Raw genomic sequence first — 21306 nt, 5'->3', positions numbered from 1 at the left:
GGCACTAAGCAGGTGTTGGGCATAAGAAAATGTCACTACTTGCCCACTGTTTCAGTGTAAGGAAAAGCAGACTGTTGGCAGTTGTGCCACAGAAGGAAGTGGAGCCATGGCCACCAGGGGACGGGGGGCATCCCCAGCAGCTGCTGGCACGGGGAAAGGAAAATCTTCAGGGTGTTGCAGCTGCAGTTTTACTCTTTTTCTTGTATATAGACCTTGAGCAAAAAATTTCAGTAATGAGAATCTGCTCTAAACCAGGACCAGTCCAGCTTCCCAGATTTTGAGTTTCTGAACACTTTAGATGGATAATAGCTGCCAAGAAAAATCTCACACTGCCTTTTTCCATACCACTGTCTGCTCATTTTACTTCCACTTACCGCTGACACAGGTGTTTTTGTCACTGTGCTGGGAACTGCATCAGGGAATTCATGGGGGTTAAAAGTCAACTTTCTGGGGCAAGTGGGAGACACAAATATTTGTGCTAGTAGAAGGAAGAGAGCAGGAGTAGGACAGCATGGCAGATAGAAGTGGGTCTGCAGCTTTTGGCAGGATCTCCAGCTTGCAATGTTCCTGAAACTGTGGTCTCAGGCAGCTGCAGAAGAATGGGCAAAGGCCTTGTCTTACCCAGGGCATGTTCCCAGTAATCGACGTCTTGTGTGACAGCAGTCGGATCCAACACTTCCCACAGTCCCTGGAACCTCGCTATCCATGTGCACTAAATAGCCTTTATGAACTTCTTAGGAATAACCTTTATTTCATATCTTTGATAACTATTATATTTTGTTGGGTTTTTATCATATAATCACACATTTCACACTTGCTCCATTAATACTTTTTCCAGTCCTCGTATTCCAATCTGAATATGTATTTTTATTTTTTTAATATTTAGGTTTTCTGGTGTTGTGCTGCCAAGTATCTTTGTCATAGGAGACAGTATGCAGGGTAAACCTTCCCGTTTCATGTGTGCCTGTAATTCAGGCTCTTCTAGTGTGCTATTCCATGTCTCCTCACCAGCAACACAATCTCTTTCCAAGATATGGAGAAAGCTGGCTTAAGTGCAAACTTGGGCTGTAAAGGTAAATCTGTCTTTATAACTTTTTGTTCTGCTTAATCTGAAACAATTTATGTAGGAAAGTTAGTAGTGCATTTTCCATGATTTTTTAATATACTAGTTTATCTAGTACACAGAGAAGAGGGTTTGCATAATATCATGACCAAAACCATCACAGAAATCTATGGCTTTAATTTGAAGGTGACATCAGAGAATGATTGAGTTTATCTTCAAAGAATAGGACTGTATGATTGGTTAAAAAGCTGCATCTAGGTTTTTTTTTACTAAATAATTAATGTAGTTCAGGGTCTGTTTGCAGACTGGCTTGGATGACTGAGCTAGCAAGAATATTCATTTAAATGTGAAACAGACACAAATCAGGCTTTTCTACTGTCAAACCAAAAACTTCCTAGAATGAGAGTTGAAATAAAACTTACTAAGTCCTAAGTAAGGCTCATTAAATTGTGTTGAAACAAGTCCTTTTTAAGAAGTGAGGTTTTCAAAACAGCACTGAAGCGTTTTGTATTAAAAGAAATAATCTTTGTCCTTTTCTGGGCAAGAAAAACTGGGCTGTCTCAGAAGTGTTGGTAATTATAACAGCTTGGAATGGATGGCCATGTTTTGTGCTATGAAACTGGAAGCATGGGAATTTTCATTGTCATTTCTTTATTTGTGTTACCAGAAACCAAAGATCTGACCACAAAATTCATAATATAGGACAACAGAAAGCAGGACTGTGATCTATTGATCAAGTGCAGACATTTGCTATGTTATTGTATAGCTCTGCCTACAAAGAAGCTAAACAATAGGATCACCACCCACTCAGCAGCAGGAAACATTTCCTTCTTCCTAAAGTCTATGTCTACATGTAAGATGGATATAAACTCCTGTCTTTACAGCTTATCTAGACAAATACAGCAGATTGTAGGCATTGAAATAGCAAGTAAAAAGTAAAAGGTAAAGCTTTTCCAGCCACCCTCATCAGACAAGGGGAATGAGTCAATGGAGGCAGTGACAATACCAGCAAATCCAAAGTGGTCAAGGCCATTTTCTGGTCTTAAGAGACTGGGATACTTCTGCTGGGAAACCTGCTGCTCCCCTAGAATGAGCCCACACACTGAAGCACTGTGGCAGCTGCCTCAGGATCTACCCCATGGCTCTTGGTGTTTGCTGCTTCTTCCTCTGTAGGGGAATGGTCACAATCCATTCCTGCCTCTTTCTGAGACCCAGGAATTGCCTCCTCTGTGAGAATTCCCCAGCTGTGCAAGGAACCTGGCTGGAGGCACGTGCCGGCCCTGGACAAAACACGCTGGAACTGCTATAGCCACTAAAATTTTCAGTCATTATCCAACTCCTGTGCGAGTGCCCATCCTGATTTACAGAGAAGTCAGCCCGAGTTGTGTTAACAAGTGTGGTACCAATGTCACTGCATCAGCAGTCCAGCATGTTATGCTTAATCACAGAGGGTAATGTATAATTACTAGGGATATATTGCAGTGAGTTATTATGGAAATATAAATAGATGGAAAAACCTTTGTGCTCCAGTTAAGAGCCACACATTTAATGGGGTATTGTGTACTTGAATACAGCTCTGGTCTCAGAGGCCTGTGTATTAGAAAGCTCTTGATATACTCCACCATTTCCATCTACAGATGCATTTCAGGTTGTTTTGGCCTTTGTCTCCAATTGCTCCCTGCTGTACATACTACACTCACAAGGGAGAAACATAAATTAATTGGATTTGTGAGAATTTATAATCACAAAATCATCTAGGTTAAGAGAGATTTCTGGATACCATCCAGTATGGACCCCTCCAGTGGGTGGCTATGAAGATCTAATAAGCTCCTGCTCCGAACACTCAACTGACCCTCTCAAGAAAATGAGGACCATATTTTGCATTTACAGTTGAGTGACCAAAGTATTGCAATGTGAATGCCACCCTTAGGGAACATTAACTTTGAAAAATCACCTCACCTTTCTGAAAGGCTTTTACATCTCTTACTTTCATAGCCTGAAATCAATTTCTTTCTTTATCAGATTCCAGAAGGGAGGAAAACAGTCAAATTTGATTAAAAGGCAAAGAAAATATTCTCATTTTACTTTCCAAGATTTTTTTTTAATGTGTGAAGATATATGTAGTTCCATTCCTTAAAATGTTCATTTAGAAAGCCTTCCTGATCCATTTCTACAAACTTTTTTTTTTTTTGTCTTATTTTCTTAAAAGAATACTACAGTGAGAAGAGCGCTAGCTTAGCTTTATGTTGGGGCTTTGCTTTTTATGTTGCAAGTCATAAAACAAATTATTTCATTCAGAAATAAGGTCACAGCAGCTGCTCTGCCTTTGCAAAGAGAAAAAGAAAAGCACATCTGTGGCAGATTTAAGCCATCATCTTTACACAGTGTCATAACCGGAGGTTTTTTATTTTTTAAAATGTATTTCTTTCCTATTCTTTTAAATGGTTGTATTTCTTCTCTGGCTAACTGCTCTGACCCTGTATGAGCACTGCTGGAGCTGTTTGGAGGTGGGTGACACAACTGTCCCTGTATCAATCTCACCGTTGAGCTGTCAATTCCACAGTAGCACCTGGAGCTGAATCAGACATTGCACTGACATTGCAACCACAATGTGTGAAAGGCACTTCCATTCCTCTGGATGTGTAGGAGACACTTTCATTTACAGAAAGTACCCACTGACACTCTTGTTCTGCACACAAGGATTAGTCAGACTCTTCATGGAAAACAAAGGACGTTGGTGTCACTACAAACTCTACCTCCATCAGTTTTCAGGTGTCCCAACTGTCCAGCCTAATTTCCCCCACAGTTAAACTTCCAGTGAACACTTTCACTGAGATTCTGTTTCTTGATTTTATATCCCCACTGTCAACAATCTTATAAAGACAGGTTTGTTTGGGATTTATAATAAATAAGGCTGTAGGAAAACTAGGCCATTTCTACTACTAGAACACTCTAGAAAGAACCCCACTTCCCCTCCACATGGAATAAAGCACCCTGCTTATTCATTCTCTTGATTTTCTTCTGAATTAAAACCTATTCTGATATTTACCTTTTTTTTTTTTTTCAATTTAAACTTCATACATTTACAGGTGTCATTGGATAAGGGTCAGGACCTGCCACTAGCAGAGGTATTATCTTTTTTATTCTCAGTGGGGCTGTACTTAACAGAATTTTGGCCTATGTCAAGATATGAGAGTAGTTAAAAGGGAATAATCAAGGACACTGCTGCTAGAACAAGAAGTCCCTAGATTCTTGGCACAAATTTAAACCTTATAATAGCATATTAAGACCTGATAACTATTTTGATGTGCACTTATGAGCTGCTTATATGTGTAGCTGCTGTTGTAAGAGGAAGGCATTAACAATATAAGTAGACTATACAATAGTGGAACCACAAAGGAACATTTGAGGTCATCAGCTCCTATAACTATGAGCTCACTTCAGTATCTGGAGATAGAAGTGCACTGCTAAAAGCTGTTCTGAACTCTGATTAAAGACATACTGCATTGGTCAGGGATAGTTTTATAGTTATAACAGAAATTTGGATTAAATCTTGTTATTCTCAAAAGATGTGCTTAGAACATGTCATTTATTAAATTTTACCTCTCTGTACCTATATGAACTTTCTCTGTGTATATGTATATAGAGTTTTTATATAATTCTTACACTAGTATAGGCATTCTATACCAGTGTAAGAATATATATATATATCCAGTCTTACACAATGTGTACTGACCAGCTTCTCCATGTAGCATTTTTTTCAAAATGCATTGTTGCTGTCTCCAAAACTAGTTCTCCTCAGATATGAAAGGTTTTTTTTTCTCTTTGCTACAGTTATTATTTTTATTAATGTCAGGAAATTAAAAAGAGACTGAAAATACAAAGAGTTTTACATCTGAATTCACTGGAAGAATGAGTCACTTTGAGTTATTTTTGGCATGATGCTTTTAAAACTAAGCTCTAGAACATTTCTACTTTACCATCATAAACAGATTTTACCATTTTGTATTACTTTAAAACAATACTCTGTATGAGAGTGAACAAGCTCTCAACCATGGAGTTGATACAAAACCTATGGAGAAAGGAAATTGCAGCATAATGGAAATGATGGCTGGGAGCCATACCACCCAGATCTGTTAGCTCATCCAAACAGAAATGCCAGGCTGAGCTGATTTGGTCAGTGCTTTGGTTGGGATCTCTGAGGAAACCTCCAAGGCTGCAGAAGGAAGTGGTGGCAGCATCACTGTAGGTGGTATTCTCTGTTCTTGAGTCACCACTAGGTCAATAAATAACCTGTGTGATGGGAGCCAGCAGGGTTTCCTGGAAGAGCTGTGGGCATGATGTGAAACCACGGTCCTGAGTATCAGGAATTATTTCAAGACCATAATGAACTTTGTATGAGGAGCAGACCCGGAGACCCTGGGTACCTGATCACATTTCAGTATCAGCCTTTCTATCATAATTTCTCCAAATTGTTGCAGTACTTCCTTGGGGCAGGGGAATAAAACTGGTAATGTCATGCCAGGATGATGGAGTACTGGAAACATTCACACTCCATTGAAAGACTTTTACTCAAATCCTGTCGTTAACTTGAATGAGATTTGGATCACGTCTAGAGCCCTTAGAACAGAAGGACTGTGACAGGGCAATTATGTGTTTAAAGGAGTCCTTCCCTTTCCATGCCTTTCTTGTTTGAGCAATGCTGCCATTGCCTTTCAGCCACAGTAACCAGCCATTACTCTGAGATGCTGTCAGGCCAATCCTGCTCCCAGAGCAGCTCCACTCCAGATTGTTCCCCTCCCCAGCCCCGCTCTGATGCAGTCACATTCTCCCCAGAAACAATGACACGAATCTGATTTATAACTGGTGGTAAAACTTTATTATTCAAGTTTAGATGTAACAGACATCTTTGCTGCCTGAAGATTGTTTGCATAAGAAATACACCAAGAACATGTTTGTGAGTAGAAATGAACATGCACTATGAAAACCAAAAAACAAAACAAAACAAACCCGAAACAAAACAGAACAAAAACACATCCATGTGTTGTAAGGACAAAACATTAAGAGCCAGCATTCTAGAGTCAAATCAGGGCTACAAGTTTAATGATGGTTTTTAGCAACATGAAGTCATTCTTTATGAAGTAATTTTTTTTTCTTTTTTTTTTTCCTTTTCCTGCTGGTGAATTTTCTATAAGCTAAATTTACAATGGCATTTTGAGATGTTTCCTTTTCTCCTGTTCCCCTACACAGAGCTCAAAGGCCAAAACGATAGGGATGGAAAACTGTGGTAGCTGTTATGGTGTTTTTACTTTACTAAGTATAATTTTGCTTTTCTGATAAAGGAATATTACTAACTGTAAAAATGAATCAAATGAAACTGGTATTTATCTGGCTGTCAGCTATTTAATTATTGTCTTTTATCCTCTTAAAGTAAATTGGGGTGTGTGTGATTACCACACAGGTAGCATCTCCCCAACTGCCAGCTTTCCAGAGCTGGCTGAATGAAATAAAAACTGAGGAAGAGGGTAGTGAGGAATCCTATTCTGACGTGAGAAAATTAAGTAAATCATTTTACTTGGCCCATCTGAACTTTAGAGAAAAGTTTAGAAGGGATTTCTCACTTATCTATCACATTTGGGATATGCTGACAAATTGCTCAGTGCTCTTTGCCAAACATAACTCTCTCCACAGAAGCAGAAGGAAATATATCTACCCTTCTGGCTGCACAGAAGCGACCTTTTAATCTCCTTGGCTTTTCCTGACCAGTATTAGGAATTAGCATGTTAAGTCAGCCAAGAAAAATCAATACAGGAGCAAAAATGAGAATATATTTAGACATACTGGGCAAAAAGCAGATGGTAGACAACATCCTTAGCACATAGAGCAAGTAGTTATGACTACAAAACAACAGTGTCCAGTCCAAGGGTGGACTTGAAAGTCTGTCCCTGAACTCAGTACTAATCTACAGTTGCCAAATCTGTTTTTCCCATTGCACAATCACTATATTTCAGCACTGTATACAATTAGCATCAGTCACTTGTCCTGCTGCCCCTCTAACTGCAAAAATAATCTATTGCTCACAGTGTGTCTCAGCCTTTTGAGATGTCTCAATTTTCTCTCTCTTTAAAACTGTCCCAATAGACAACAGTGATTTTTTTAGGCTAAACCAAGATATGTGCATCCAGTGTCTTTCCCCCTTTCTGGATAGTCTGTAAAAAATTAAGGGAGGAGCTTCATCAGCATGGTGGCAACTGGGTGCAAAGTACCTTTTGGAAAGTACTCTAAGTTCAGCCCTGAACACAAACTGTGCTCTGCAACATCTTCATCTCCTGCAGCATTGAGAGGGCAGCAGCCATGAAGTGAGAGCTCAGAGACAATCTGGTTTGCAGATGATGTCACAGGATGGCTCCATCTATAGAGAGTTACTGGAAACACTGTGCCTGTTCCACAGTCTGATTACTGACAGGCACCACAAATCCTCTAGCTTTGAACATCTACTTATTTGGTTGTCCAATTTGAGATATGTTTTAAGATCTTAAACTACCATTCCTTTAGTAAGAGAAGTTCACCACCTTGAAGTCTCTGACAAATTGAGAACAAAGACTGATTGTTTGAAAGTTCAATTTTTAGTGCTGTAAGTTGATTGAAACACAATGGGTGCAGTAATTAACTTGTGTGTGCTAACATTGGTTTCCATTGAAAAGTTATGTAATAAGATTATTCTTTTCCATTGTCAGGTTTTATTTTTCTTTTTACTAGTACCTACCCATTGTGAGGGGTTCTGGAAGATGGATGGACCCACCTCCCTTTTGTTAAGAAACAAAACTGCTCCCCCTATCCCAATCAAAGAGAACAGGCTACAGCAAAACCCTATTTCTTAAAAAGCAGAAATCTTAGAACATCTCAATATGTCATGGCAAGAACAATGAACTTTTTTCAAATTTTATTTGCACCATCTACATGTGCAACAGTAACATTCAAAACTCTGTCTTGTTCTTTGCACTCACAAGATTTCATTTCTTCTCATCCCCAAACCCTGATATGTGTATTTCCTGTTAATTTGCCTCTGCTTCTGAGCTTAGCAAGAAGTGCTATGAAGTTCAGGGTAGTGCTCAAGTCTTACAATGCACATGTCCCTCTAAAATATTTTGCCATGAAGATGCAGCTTCTATCAATGAAGAAGCCAGAGGAGAGGAACTGGTAGGTCTTAACTGAAGTAAGTCAAACCAGTAACTACTGAAAATTGGCAGGCAGCTACCTTTGAAGCCGATAAAAACCACTGCTTACTGAATATAACATCTTCCTTGGAAAAGCTGAAAAGGACACACACTGGACCCTGACGTAACGAAACGAGGGCAATCTATTTCAGTCCCCACAGAAAAAAAAAAAAAAGAAACTGAAAATACCCAACAAAAATAAATCCACAAAAACCAAGTCAGAACTTATTATTGGAGAACAATAGTACAAACATAACCAGACTTTGTCACTGGTATCAAGCTGGAGATTCATCTAAAAAATAGAAGAAGAATGTGGCCCAACATCCTTTGCTAACCTAGAACACTACTGAAGGGTTACAGAACTCAACCACAGCAGATTGAGCGGGACGTTCCATATGCTGCTCACCAGTAAAGAAGCGATGGGTGGAGCTGGAAGGAATGCAGCCTAATGCTGAACAACAGCCTGTGTGCCTAACAAATCAGAGAAACTGTGCAATAATGTTTCACCTCTGTGAAAATATAACACCTAAATACTGCCAAGGTCAGTGAGACCTTTGGTGATCTGCTGTGTAAGTGCCTCTCATGCTGGGTGATGTTTGTTGCCAGTTGCTTTAGGCACACTATTTCTCAAACGACTATCAAAGTGCTGAATGTTTAGGCCAGTTCCCTCCTGGTTTTCCTTTTGCCAACCCCTATAAGACATTTCCTATCACCTCTCCTTTTATTTTCCACCTCCCTGTTTATCTGGTTAAGTATCTTATAAGTGCACCAAATACTAGAAGGGAGAGTGGTGAGACTCAGGTAAGTTAAATACAAGAACTTTTTTTTTTTTTTATGATGCTTTAGTTCAATTACATGAAAATCTGAGAAAGGCGGCATGTAAGTGAGATCAGAATAGGACCCTTTACATATAATCTCAAGAGAGGACTTTGAGTCCAGAGATATTTTTATAGAACATTTTAAAAAATAAAATGCATGAATGGAGAAATAAAAGACAACATAATATCAGAAAGACATTTTAAACTTCATTCGCTGCAACATTCATGAACCAATTGAGCTACACCTGCCATCCAACCATAAGGAACTAAGACCCTGCACTGCGAAAAAGAAACAAACCCAAACAAAACAAAAAAGCAACTGCGTAATATTGTAAAAATGGAGTGCAATGCTACTACAGAATGCAATAAAATATCAGTGCTGCATCGTCAAACAGCACTTATCAAAATAATTTCTGAAATGTTTCTTCTGAAACACAGACAAAGCAATAAAAAGAGGATATATGTTTATCATTTTAAGCATAACAATGTGAGTTAAGAGCTTAAGAATACAAAAGTACTTGGAATGAATAGTGCTACCCTTTTTTCCTAAGTAGGCATAAAAATATTTTCATTTCCTTCTTGTTTTTCATACCATTAATATCAACAAATTTCATTCATTTCATGTTATCGTTTACAACTTTAATGCACACACACAGAAAAAAAGATACCTACTGCAATAGAAATAGTTGCTTCATTACCTTGTTTGCTACATTTGCAAATGTAAACAGCGAGGCAGAGCCAGAACTGACTCTAATGCATGATGGAATATCTTTGTTGCATACGTACACTGTAGAAAATAATTATTCAATATGTCAGGCACCATTATTTGAAATGTAATACATTAATATTTACTAGAAAAATAAGGTTTTTTTCTATTTGTTCTCCCAACTTCTTTAATGAAATAAGTTAATCTGACAGTGCATCCAGTAGCTTGTAATATCTTCTACATCCCTGTGGCAAAATAATAAACTACTGGTTGGGACACTATAATGAAAATGATTAAAGTCAGTTCTTGTACACCCTTGTAGCAAGCATGGAGGCTCGTCTAACAGCACCTTTAACCAATTATTCAATATTTAGTTATTTAGCCCTATTTCCCTGAGCAGTTATGCTGAGGAGCTTTCCCTTCATGGATAGTTTTTAAAAAGCTTTAAGTATTAAAAAGTACTATGAAGACATTTAATGCTACTTAGCAAAAGCTGGTATAAGTCTACTGAAGGGATTGACTGGTATGTATAGCAATGTTAAGCCTGTGGAGAAGTAACCTTTAAGGTTTAAAAATGTAATATATTAAAAATATATTAAAATAAAATACAGCAGGTTACCTTATTCTACGCAAATTAAACCTGGAGTGTGGCTTCTGTATTAGAGAATTCACTTGCACAAAATGGTTTTCCTAGACTAAAGCGTGCCAGAAAGAATGTAGTGATAAAATGGTAGCTAAAAATCAGCTGAGTCTGAGAAACACATAGATGATACTGCTGCCAAAGCTCTGAGGACAATGTGATCCTAAGGCATGTTATAGGGCAGATATTTGCCCAAATTAAAGAAAAGAAAATGACCTTTTAACATCTGTATATTTAACCTGTCTAATTCTTATATACAATGTGCATATGTTCACTATACCCCTGCAGCAGTATATACATATACACATCTTTGCACTCTTGCCAGTTATGTCTCTTACACAACAGCAAAGGTATTAATTGTCCAGTAAAGTTTTCTCAAGGTTATTCGGCATGATTCACTGCATTCTGGCTAGCTTTGGTGGGCCATGTCCCACTGAATTATCTTCCTCCCCTTCTGGCCACCATCCAACTGTTCTTTTTTCTTGGTAACCCACTCATTTAAAAGGAAAAAAAAAAAAAAAGAAAAAAAAAAAGGAAAAAATAAAGAAGAAAAGAAAAAGAAAATAACAAGGGATTTAATATTGGATAAGGCATGCTCTCTATATGAAGTGCTTTATAGGTCTTCACAAGACATTACAAGCTATTGAATTCCCATCAAGGAAACCTATTTCTGTTTAATTGTGCTAAGTGCTAAGGTTTACTCTTTAGGTTTTCCATTCTTTTCAGCTTGTGCATTGTTCCTGTGTAGGCCCCTCTGGATGTGAGTTGTGAAGTCATACTTGTCCGTGCAAAGATGCTGGCATATGCTGCACTGGAAAGGTCCACTGTCACCATGGCAACTCATATGCAATGCATACATCACTTCATCCAGAAAGACAATGCCACAGTGCACACACTTGGTAGAAAGTTCATCTTGAGTACTTCTATCAACTTTCTCTGTTTTTACTACATTCAAGGGACCTTCATTTTTTACATTTGGTGGTGCCTTACTCTTTTCCTTGGAGGCACCGTTTGCAGTTGGCCCAGGTCTGGAATGCTTTATCGCCAAATCTAGAGGAATGTCATTGTCTGATCCGACAGCTGAAAAATGAGGAGGCAGATTAAAGGTGGGATAAGGCACATAGTTTTGGCAAGGATTTGGTAGGCCAGGCACATGACTCAAGTAGGGCGGATTCCCAGGAACAGACAGCTTATATTTACTCCAGAATCTCAGCCAGTCAGCTTCACTCTGAAAGTCATTGTGTACAAACGGAAGTCCAAAAAGTGGGTACTGGTATTTTTCAATAGGGCTTCCAGGTGGAGAATAGTTTGGGTGTTTCACAGGTCTCATGTATTTTTCTATTGGGCTGCCTCTCTCTGAGCTTCCTTTCCCTTCTGATATCGATGAACTGTTTCCTGGGTCTCCAGAACTTTCCTGAGGACTTTTTATCTGAATGTGCAAAGGTTGCATCCTTTTGTGAATATCCAGAGTTTGGCTGACCAATATTGGCTGCTGAGCAGAATGGCTTTTAGTCAATGAACCTGGGGCCTCGTATTTACTGAGGCTGGGAAGCTGAATTTCTCTCTGATGACCTTCAGGTAAATGATCCTCTGACCTCCTCTCTAAGGGGCTTCCATTGACTTGTTCCTCACTGCTACCCCTCTGCTGTTTGTTTAGCTGCTCAGCCTGAAGTGCCTCCGGGTTAAGGCGCTTTCTTGTTCGTCTCCTAATGATCTGTTCACCATTGTTCTGTTTAATGATGTTTAAAGGCCTGGGAGTCTGCATGGAACACACAGAGAATGAACAAAAGGAAAAAAGAAAGACACATTAAACACATCTGTGAGACCACGCTCATGCAAATTTATCTTTTCTTTTGTGAAGAGCTGTATTACAACAGTGTTACCAGAATGACCAAACTTCAATCCAAATGCTGGTTCATGGCCCCTCATGATGAAGGTAAGTATAAAATGGCTTGTTTTATCAACCTGAGTCAACTGTCTCAGGCATCCTGTACCTATTTACGTAAAAAGGCATGAAGTATCCAAGCTGTCAAACCATTTACTATCTCTTACTCCTAAAATCTTCTGGGGGAGACATGTTGAAGGTTGGTGCTGAGAGCTGGGGGTGAGGTGGGAGATGCAAGGCCCTATGCATTAGTGCTGTTCTATGCACTGTGCCACCAGAGCTGCTCTCAGGCAGCCTTTGCACAGGTCCCACTGGGACAAGAACTCAGCAATGAACTTACCTTCACATTCACCCTGCTCTGACATGGACAGAAAACACAAGCACACCCAGGGCTTCCTGACCACCATTCCTGTCACATAGCAAAAGGGCTGCAGGTCCCCTGTGTGCTGAGTGGGATGAGAAGAAAGCCCAGGAACATTATGCACCAAAAGGTCTACCTCTACTTTGGTATCAACTCCTCCTCCTTCACCCCAACTGCATCGTTTTCTAAGTGTTACTGATGTGTTACTAAGCCATGAGGGAGAGAAGGCAACCCCTGAAGGCAGGGAAAAAGGGATCTGTAAAGAAACGAGCATCACAAAGAGGAAGAACCAAGTGAGGAGTTCTGTTTCCATTTGTTACTACCCCACACCAGCTAATGTTAAGTGGCCTGTTTAGAGAAAAACACAAAAATGGTACAAGGACAGCAGTCAGGCATTCTTTAAAGGCTCCCCAAGAGAAAAGCAGTAGTATCTGAATGAAAAAAGGTGCTGCACCATCAGTATGTCTCTGTACTGGGCACATGGTAGAGCAACAAAAACTACCTAAAAGTCATTCAGTTTGGTGTATTGGCAGACGACATTTTTCTTCCCAAAGGCACATAATCTTGTTTTGGTTGGAGGCCAGAAAAATGTCCCCCGCCCCAGTATTCCACTTATATGTTTATTTAGAAATTTTAACATTGTTTTAAAAAGCAGCTTTAATTTTGGCTTACAGTCAATATCTAAAGTAATCTGTACCTTGAATGTAACTAAATTTTTAATATATTCATAACTTCAAGCTAATATGAAAACATCCAGAGCTGGAAGAGCACCCATTCTATTATTTGGAGAGATTTAGTCTCTCTCTTGAGTTGCCATATTCTTCTACTTTCACTTATTTATTTGCCTGCAGTTGGCTTACTCTTAATGGTTAACTACATTTTAGACAGTGTAGCTATTTTTTAAAATTTTACTTTTTATTGAAATGCTGAATCAGAAGTATATACACACTTTGATTTAGATTTTTAATAAGAGAAATTTAAACTTGGCAGAAAAACAGCACCTGAACCAGCCTCCTCACACAGATCAAGGTTGAGACAAAATCATGTTTAAAAAAATTACAACATTTTCTATGTAAATTCTATTCAGATAAAGATCCTAGTTTGCACAATCAATAGTCCATTAATATGCATAGGCATATACTTTTTATTATAAGGGCTGTATAATTTCCTTGCCTTTTTATGATGAGGGACAATTGTAACTCAGATTCTGTGTGAGATCTTACAATGTTGTTGTTGCTCTTATTAGATGTTAAACACTACAGACCATTTTTATATGGCTTCCAGATAACCCTCCAATATTTTGGAAATACTTTTACTTTTCATGCTACAGGTAGAAGCCTGATTATGGAAGCAGTTGAAAGAAACATCTTCCTACCTGAGATTAGGGATCCTCATACACTTACTTGAGGCTCCAGCTATTCAAAGTTATTGTAGGTTCAACTTTAAAATACTTCAGCTTGCCCATGACTGTGCTCATCTGATTAAACCAGCCTTTAGATTATTAAAATGTACTCTTTAGTGGTGTAAATCTATTCACTTTCCTTATTTGCAGTAGTGAGGTGCAGATAAAAATATCCTGTATTTGGTTACAAGCAAGGCAAATAGAAAAGTTTAAGGTCACTTCTTGATTTTCAGTGGGGCATTATATTTAGAATATAGTGGAAATGTTACTAGAACTTTACTTTTAAAATGGCCTATGTCAGATTCTTAATTATATGTTAGACATAATATACTGAAGATGATCACAAATATTTCTGCCATCTATGTATCAACTGGCAATCTCCCTACTCCCATAATATGAGTAACTTAAAAGGTAAAACAAAAAATTCAACAAATGCTTCAATAAATTATTGTGATTAGCTTTCTCAAATTCCATGGGGAAGTGGAGCCTCCTCTAGGACTAATCCTAGAATATGCTGCAATTCTTCACTGAATTAGTCCAAGGATGTTGTCAAGGAATCACCATGGAACAAAACGCAGTGTTCCATGACCCAGTTCGAGCTATTTAAAAATGAGGTACAGCACCACAATAATTCATGACTCTGGGGAGACAGCAAATGTGAATATTGTGTATATGTTCACAGTAAGATGTACTTTTTCACTAGAACTATTTTAATAATAGACTCTTGGCTTATAATTACACATTTCTTAACATAGTTGTTTGCATTAAAGGAGAGAAATGTGAAAAATTTGCCAAGTTTAATGTACATTACCACTTGGAGCATTTTTGAAAACACATTGAACAATTATTCAAGGGTATCAGAGAAATAAAAATGTAACTTATACCAGAAATCACCAACATGTTAATATTTGTCAGTCACTAACACCCAGTAGTATCTGATAGATCACAGATTTTTCTTCTTATTAAATGAGAGTGAAAAAGGGACCTTAGGCTTGTGTTTATGACGATGGTAGTGCTAGATAGTAGTAATCCAGTCAAAAAGGGGCTAAGAAATGTGCAAACTACTACAGGTGAGTTTTACTCAGCAGTGTAGCATAAACTAGATTGACAGGGGTCTTACAGAAGGGAATTCTATTCACTTGAATTTTTATAGTTTTGGACATTTCCCTAATAACTGCACCATCCTGGACTCCTTAATTCAAAACCATACATGACACATCCTTACTGCAATATTTCCTCAGCAGACAGGCAGACAGATAAAAGAAACTTTCATCTTTCTGGTGTCACTCTAAAGAGCATCCCTTTGCATGGGACTGTCTCAAAAGGTGTCCCAAGGGAGAGATTTGCTGGATTATTTCAGACTCCTACTTATAAAGGAGTTGCTATCATACCACAACAGAGTAAGGCTTAATTAAATTCTTTTCGTTTGTTTGGTCAAAGTTCAGTTGAAGATCAAATGTCCACTGAATGGTAGCTTATTGCCATGCTTAAACAGTAGAGCTTAGAGATAATGCCAGCTTCTTGCTTTTGAGATGCATAAAATAAATTTTGACACTGTATTTCCAATAAGTGTTGCTGGAAGTGTACTAGTTCATTCCTACTGGTTCATAAGGATGATTCAAGTTGTGCTTGAATTCAAAACTTTTTCTTGTAGCTTATCTATTCAAAAATTTATGCTGAAAATCATGGTAAGATCCAACACTCCAGCTGTGAAAAGTATACTTTAAAATGGGAAAATGGAGTCTGCAAATGGAAGTTCTACAAATAACCAGACTCAAACGTCAAATTAAAAAGCCAAATTGTCCTTTAAATCTTTGTGGATGTTCACCACTGATTAAATTCCTTAAATTAGATATTTTATCTACAACTTTGAGAGGTATCCAAGAAGATGATACCTGGAGCAAGACCCAGCCAAGATGCTGTCCAGAGACCATGCATTAGTCCATCTTCTTAGATATTATTGGCATGACTGGTCTATTCTGGGCCCTAAAAACAGTGAGTGACCCCAGAACGACACACACGGCAAACAGAGCAAACCCTTCAGACTAGTGATGGTCACGCTGCTTTTGAAAATAGTAAATTTTTTGTTGTTGTTTTATTAAGTGGGCTGGTTTGGCAGGATGTTGTGTAAACAGGATTATTGTATGGGCAGTAGATAAAACCACTGAGAAGTTTATGTCTCAAATTTAATTTCTGGGAAGCATTTTAAAAAATGCATACTCTAAATCACCACATTTATTTCTGAGTTAGACTCTAAACCTGAACTGATACATTGCCCTGGCAAACTTCCAAAGACTACTTCGGTTTCCATTTCTGAATAATAGTAACACCTTTTAGTTTCATGGGAATGTTGTAAAAATTAATTAATTAGTCACCTGACTCTCCTATGTGTGCCTATTAAAGACAGCAAGGATAATATTTAACCAGTGGGTCTTAACCTAAAAGATTCCAAGCATTTTGGCACTGATCCAAGGAAATACTTCAGCATGGCTTTCCTGGACCTGGACCAGAGCATTCAACATCTTTCAGGATAAAGTCAAGTGTCAATAAGATGAAAAGCAATATAGACAGACCATGATTATTATTTATTTCCTGACTGATCCTGATGGATGGTGACTCTTCCCCTCACCCAGTGATGAGTGCCTTCAAGTGAATAGCTTCCTTGTTGAGTTATTTATCTTCCAGCAGACTTTAAGAACTGTAGAAAAAAGAACGGAAAACCCCACCACCCTATATCTAACCCCACCACCCTATATCTCCAGGAAATTTACTATCAAGAATAAAGAAAGTAAGAGATGTCAAAGTATACAAAAACTGTTTCAAGAGGTTTTTAATATAGATGTGATGTCTAATTTCAAGAATTTTGGGGTTTTTTATGAGGACTCTACAATTTAGAAAGCTTTCATCACAACCTATCATATGCCTTTAAAAGGAATTCCCAGAAAAAAATAATTTCCCCCTTATTTTGTATCAAAATAATTAAATGCATCACTGGTGATCTCAAACACATCTACTCACAGCATCCCAGGCTGTTTCATAATGAATCACATCTGATCCCAAAGTGACCATTCTGCAAAACCCTGTTGGGAAATTAACTGCAGGCCAGGGAGTGGTACTAATCACACAAGCACAGACAAGACCACAGCTGCCCAGCTTAGCTGTGTAGCTCTTTCTCCTACTGAACAAACCGGTGAGTTCTTCCTACCGAGTGAAGCTTCTGGTAGAGGCCACACGCGTTGCATACATATCCACCATTGGCATTCTTTCTCCAGAGAGAGGTCTTTGTGGTCAGGCAATTGGCACAGAAAACACCCGAGCCTCTACGTCTCTGAAACAGGGAAGAAAAAGGGAAAAAAAAACAGGTCAGAGGTGAGTCACATGAGCTGTGGAGTTAGGACAAATCAACACAAGAGTTTTGTCTCTAGACTGGCAACAATGACAGTATAAAACCACACTGCCCATAATGAGGTCAGGTTCAATTGTGCTTAATAGGCACCACTGATTTTCATTATAATTAACCCCAGAGTGATGGATGAGGTGTGTGAAACACCAAAGCCTTTTCAGAATAACAACTTTAACTTTTTGAACTTCAGGTTTTGTGCATTTAATGATAGTTTCTAAACAGCAAATTTCAAAAAAAACCCTTGGAAGCTCACAGAACATTGTAAACTCTCCTGGTTTCACAAAAGATTATTTCTTTTTAGCTAGCTTTATTTAAAAGTGTGATTGGTAACAATTGGTAATAATATTTAAAAGTGTGATTCTGAAGCACCGTCAGATTCAATTACAGTTTGTATCTGTGTCATACAAATTCCTTTAACAGAGATTATATTGACTACATGATATTCGTCTTTTCCACTTATTTCTGCAATCAGCATAAGCAGGTATATATACCTGCAGCCTGCTATGAACAAATAAAAGTACAGTATTCTTTAATGAGACCTCCTCTGAACTTGACTTGAAACCCCAGAAAACAGTCTCATCAACAGTTACATTTATTTACTTTAGTCAGGCAAAGAAGGGTACAGTACAGCTTTCCTAAATACAAACTGTTTTTAACCAGACTGAGCTGTGCATTCATCAGCTTTCATAACGATCCAGGAATATTTAAAAGTCGACAACTTTAAGAGTATTGCTCATTAAATTTTTTCTATGGAGTAATGATTTCATTAAACTTCTCATTTAAACAAAAGTCAGGTTGTGTTTGTAGGCCCAAATACTAGTAAGCAAGAAATGGAATTCTTTTGCTGAAAAGAAAATCCAAATTTTAACTCTGTTCCCTTTTTGCAACGGGAAAAAATGATCAGTAAGAAACCCTCAGCATCTAAGATGAGAATGAGTGAGTACAGGGAAAAGAGTCTGGGTGAAAACTAATTTTATTATAAATTAAAAATTACTAACACTATAAGTAAAAATTTCTGGGTTTCATAAAATTTAAGTAATTTATTTAACTTTAGTTCATACTGTAGAAGACTGGTGTTCATGCCAAAAAAATACAATGGTTATAATTGTACTCTGATACATTTCAAATGGAAAGCTTTCTGCAGACATAATTTTGGCTTCAAGACTGGAACACTTTCTTGGCATTGAAAGGGCATTTGATTCATCGGGTGTTTCACAATGTATCACTAAAAAGACCTGGTGAGCAGCCAGTTCCCTATAGGGTAATTTTTCCATCCAGATGCAAGTGCTATCAGAGGCCCTCGTCAGCTAAACTAATTATGATCTTGCATTTGCTGATGCCTGCTCACTCTAACATTCGACATCCTCCATTAATCATCAATACAAGGAAAATGAATGAAACGTAAAGAAATGAGGGCTGGTAAGCTGCACAGCCATAAAAATCTGAAATGAGTGCAATAATTTAACAAGATTGGGGAAATGTTTTTAGTGAGCACAAAGTCAGGCTAACAATTGCCCTTTTAAACCAAGAACACAATTTCATTTGTAGAGCAGGTTGTGCTACTTTAAAGTGATACAATAAGATCAAGATTGTCATCAAGATAATCTCGCTCTCACCCCCTTACATCATCCCCTACTTTGTCTCTTAAATCAGATGCAGTAGTATATGGCATTTTTCTCAGTACAGCTAAGGGGAGAACTAAATGGTAGTTGCTGTCCTTCAGCAAACATCTAACTAGTTGTGCATATAAGATGCAGCTCACCCTGGGAAGGTGCTCTCATCTGCAAGTACACTCAGGGTCCCAATTCCTTTTGTGGCTGGATATCCTTGACCAGCTTCACCTGGCTGCTGAAATACTTTCCATAAGTGTACAATAAAAACCTCACTAGACTAATCCCAATTTGGTCCACTTGGAGGGTGAGAAGTTTCCAAGCGGAAATGACTGTATATGGCCAGGATTCAGCTACAACTGCAGAACTGTTCCTTTTCATTCCCCTACTTCTTGTCTGCTGGCCTATAGTTTCTTGGTGTGGTGTATTTAACCAAGTGCAGTCTTAATCTGAGTCACTCTTTCCACTCTTTTATTTCTGTTTGTGTTCTGTGAGTTTGGGAAATACCCTCTACAAAGTCATGAAAGACTATTAAAATATAGAGGGAGTGGTCTAGTTTGTATGCTGCATTTCTACACACCTGAAGGGGGACAGAAGGTAAAGTTACACAGAAATCACCATTAAATGCAATGGAACTAGCATAGCTATAAAACATTGACAAAAGCAACTCATTTTTCTCTCTCTTTTCTAAAGAAAGATCTGATTCAAACTGGGTATTAGTTGCAGTGAAATCATACAATGAGTACAGCTGACAGCAACCTACAAAATACATAGTAGTAACTGTATGTATTCAAATCCTATACCTCTGCTTATTCACTACTTTCAATTATTTATCTGTTTAAAATTTCAAGTAGTCCAGCTAAAGTTCTTTCCCTAAATTTAATGGAAAGTATGAAAATTCATCTTTTGTGCTGTTCTAAGTGCTTCATCTTATCTTTCTTTACCTTGTCTTATTTCTTTATTATTTAAGGCCCTTACAGGATAATCAACATTGATTATTTAAGTACCAAAGTCTTTCAACTTAGTTTACATATACTAATAAATAATGAATTAAAACACCTCTGGAAAACTTAAATGGTGCTACTTTGTTGAGCATTTTGGTTAATAAACAGCTATTTTATAGTGGGGACACACAGCTTTAGAATGGATTTCTGCCACAAAACAGGACTATGGCAGAATTGGGCTAAAGATTATTAGATTAAAATTGGGCTCTCAGATGCTACTAAACAACAGAATGGACCTGTTGGTCAAAATACACCTCAGAAATTTTGATGTCTGCAAGAAAAAAAATGGAGGGCTTTTTAAAAAGCCTACAATGTAGTAATCCTATTATCTTAAACAAATACAGTTTCTTAAAAAGGAAAACAACAAAAACCTAGGCCTTTACTTCCCATATCCCAAGTTTTCTAAGTTATCAGTCAGCAGAAATTATGTACATTTTTCTGTTGCTAAATGCTAATTAGCAATTACACTGTTAGTGATGGTACTTCTGCATGGGTCTGTTTGGCTTTGCATACTCATCACTTGAACTAGTCAATAATGTTGGCCAATATTTCTGCTTTTCTGGGTAGTCTTGCAAAGAAACAGGCACTTGAGCTCAAATCCAGCAAAGCCTGTGCAGCAGCTACGGCCCACAGCCCCCATAAAACCCAGCCATGAGCTCAAGTGCTATGATAAGCACCAACACCAGCATTCTCCAGAAATATGTTAGAAAACTTTTGCTCTCCTTCTAATGTGATCTTACCACAGTAAATTTCTTAAATCAGTACAGTAAAGGTAGGTCATCAACATGACTAGTCATGAGAGAGCCTGAGCCACAGATAAAAAGGTTTCAGTCTGAAGTTCTAAGGTGATCAGTGCCATTAGCACTAGCTGGAATTATCGATGAAAATGTCATGTACATTCTTGGAAGAATAAGCCAAAAGGGTCTAAATAACTAAAATATGTATCCACTAAGTCAAGCTTTAATCGTCTGGAGCCTTACAGCCACTACATTACAATCCCAAATCCTGAAAAGGCCAGGGCAGAGAAGAGCCTGTCTCTATTTCCATCCCAGTTCCGAGGCCTGGGCGTTTAATATCACAGTTGTCTCAAATCATATTAGGCTGAAACTTGGCGTATGTTTTTGTCAGCCCAGATGTAACTTTTTTTTTTCTTGGTACTGAAAACTTTATTTAAATCAGTTCAGCTGTTTATAATTT

At 38.1% G+C, this 21306-nt stretch overlaps 1 protein-coding gene across 5 annotated transcripts in view; it reads right to left on the bottom strand.

Annotated features, from left to right (window-relative positions):
- Positions 1-5916: 5916 nt before the first annotated feature.
- The window catches only part of TRPS1 (transcriptional repressor GATA binding 1), a 213607-nt gene continuing 198217 nt past the window's right edge, over positions 5917-21306 (bottom strand). For all 5 annotated transcript variants that reach the window (XM_063423194.1, XM_063423125.1, XM_063423339.1 and 2 more), the window contains 2 exons: positions 17298-17420; positions 5917-12203 (listed from right to left, as the gene is read on the bottom strand). In XM_063423194.1, the coding sequence (XP_063279264.1) occupies positions 11142-12203; positions 17298-17420 (1185 nt within the window). In that variant the 3' untranslated portion in view covers positions 5917-11141. The remainder of the gene's footprint in view (positions 12204-17297; positions 17421-21306) is intronic.

This window comes from Prinia subflava, chromosome 1 (assembly GCF_021018805.1).
Source record: "Prinia subflava isolate CZ2003 ecotype Zambia chromosome 1, Cam_Psub_1.2, whole genome shotgun sequence".
NCBI classification, from domain to species: Eukaryota; Metazoa; Chordata; class Aves; order Passeriformes; family Cisticolidae; genus Prinia; species Prinia subflava.
Note: the sequence above shows the minus strand (reverse complement) of the source record. Positions and strands in the feature narration are given on the sequence as shown.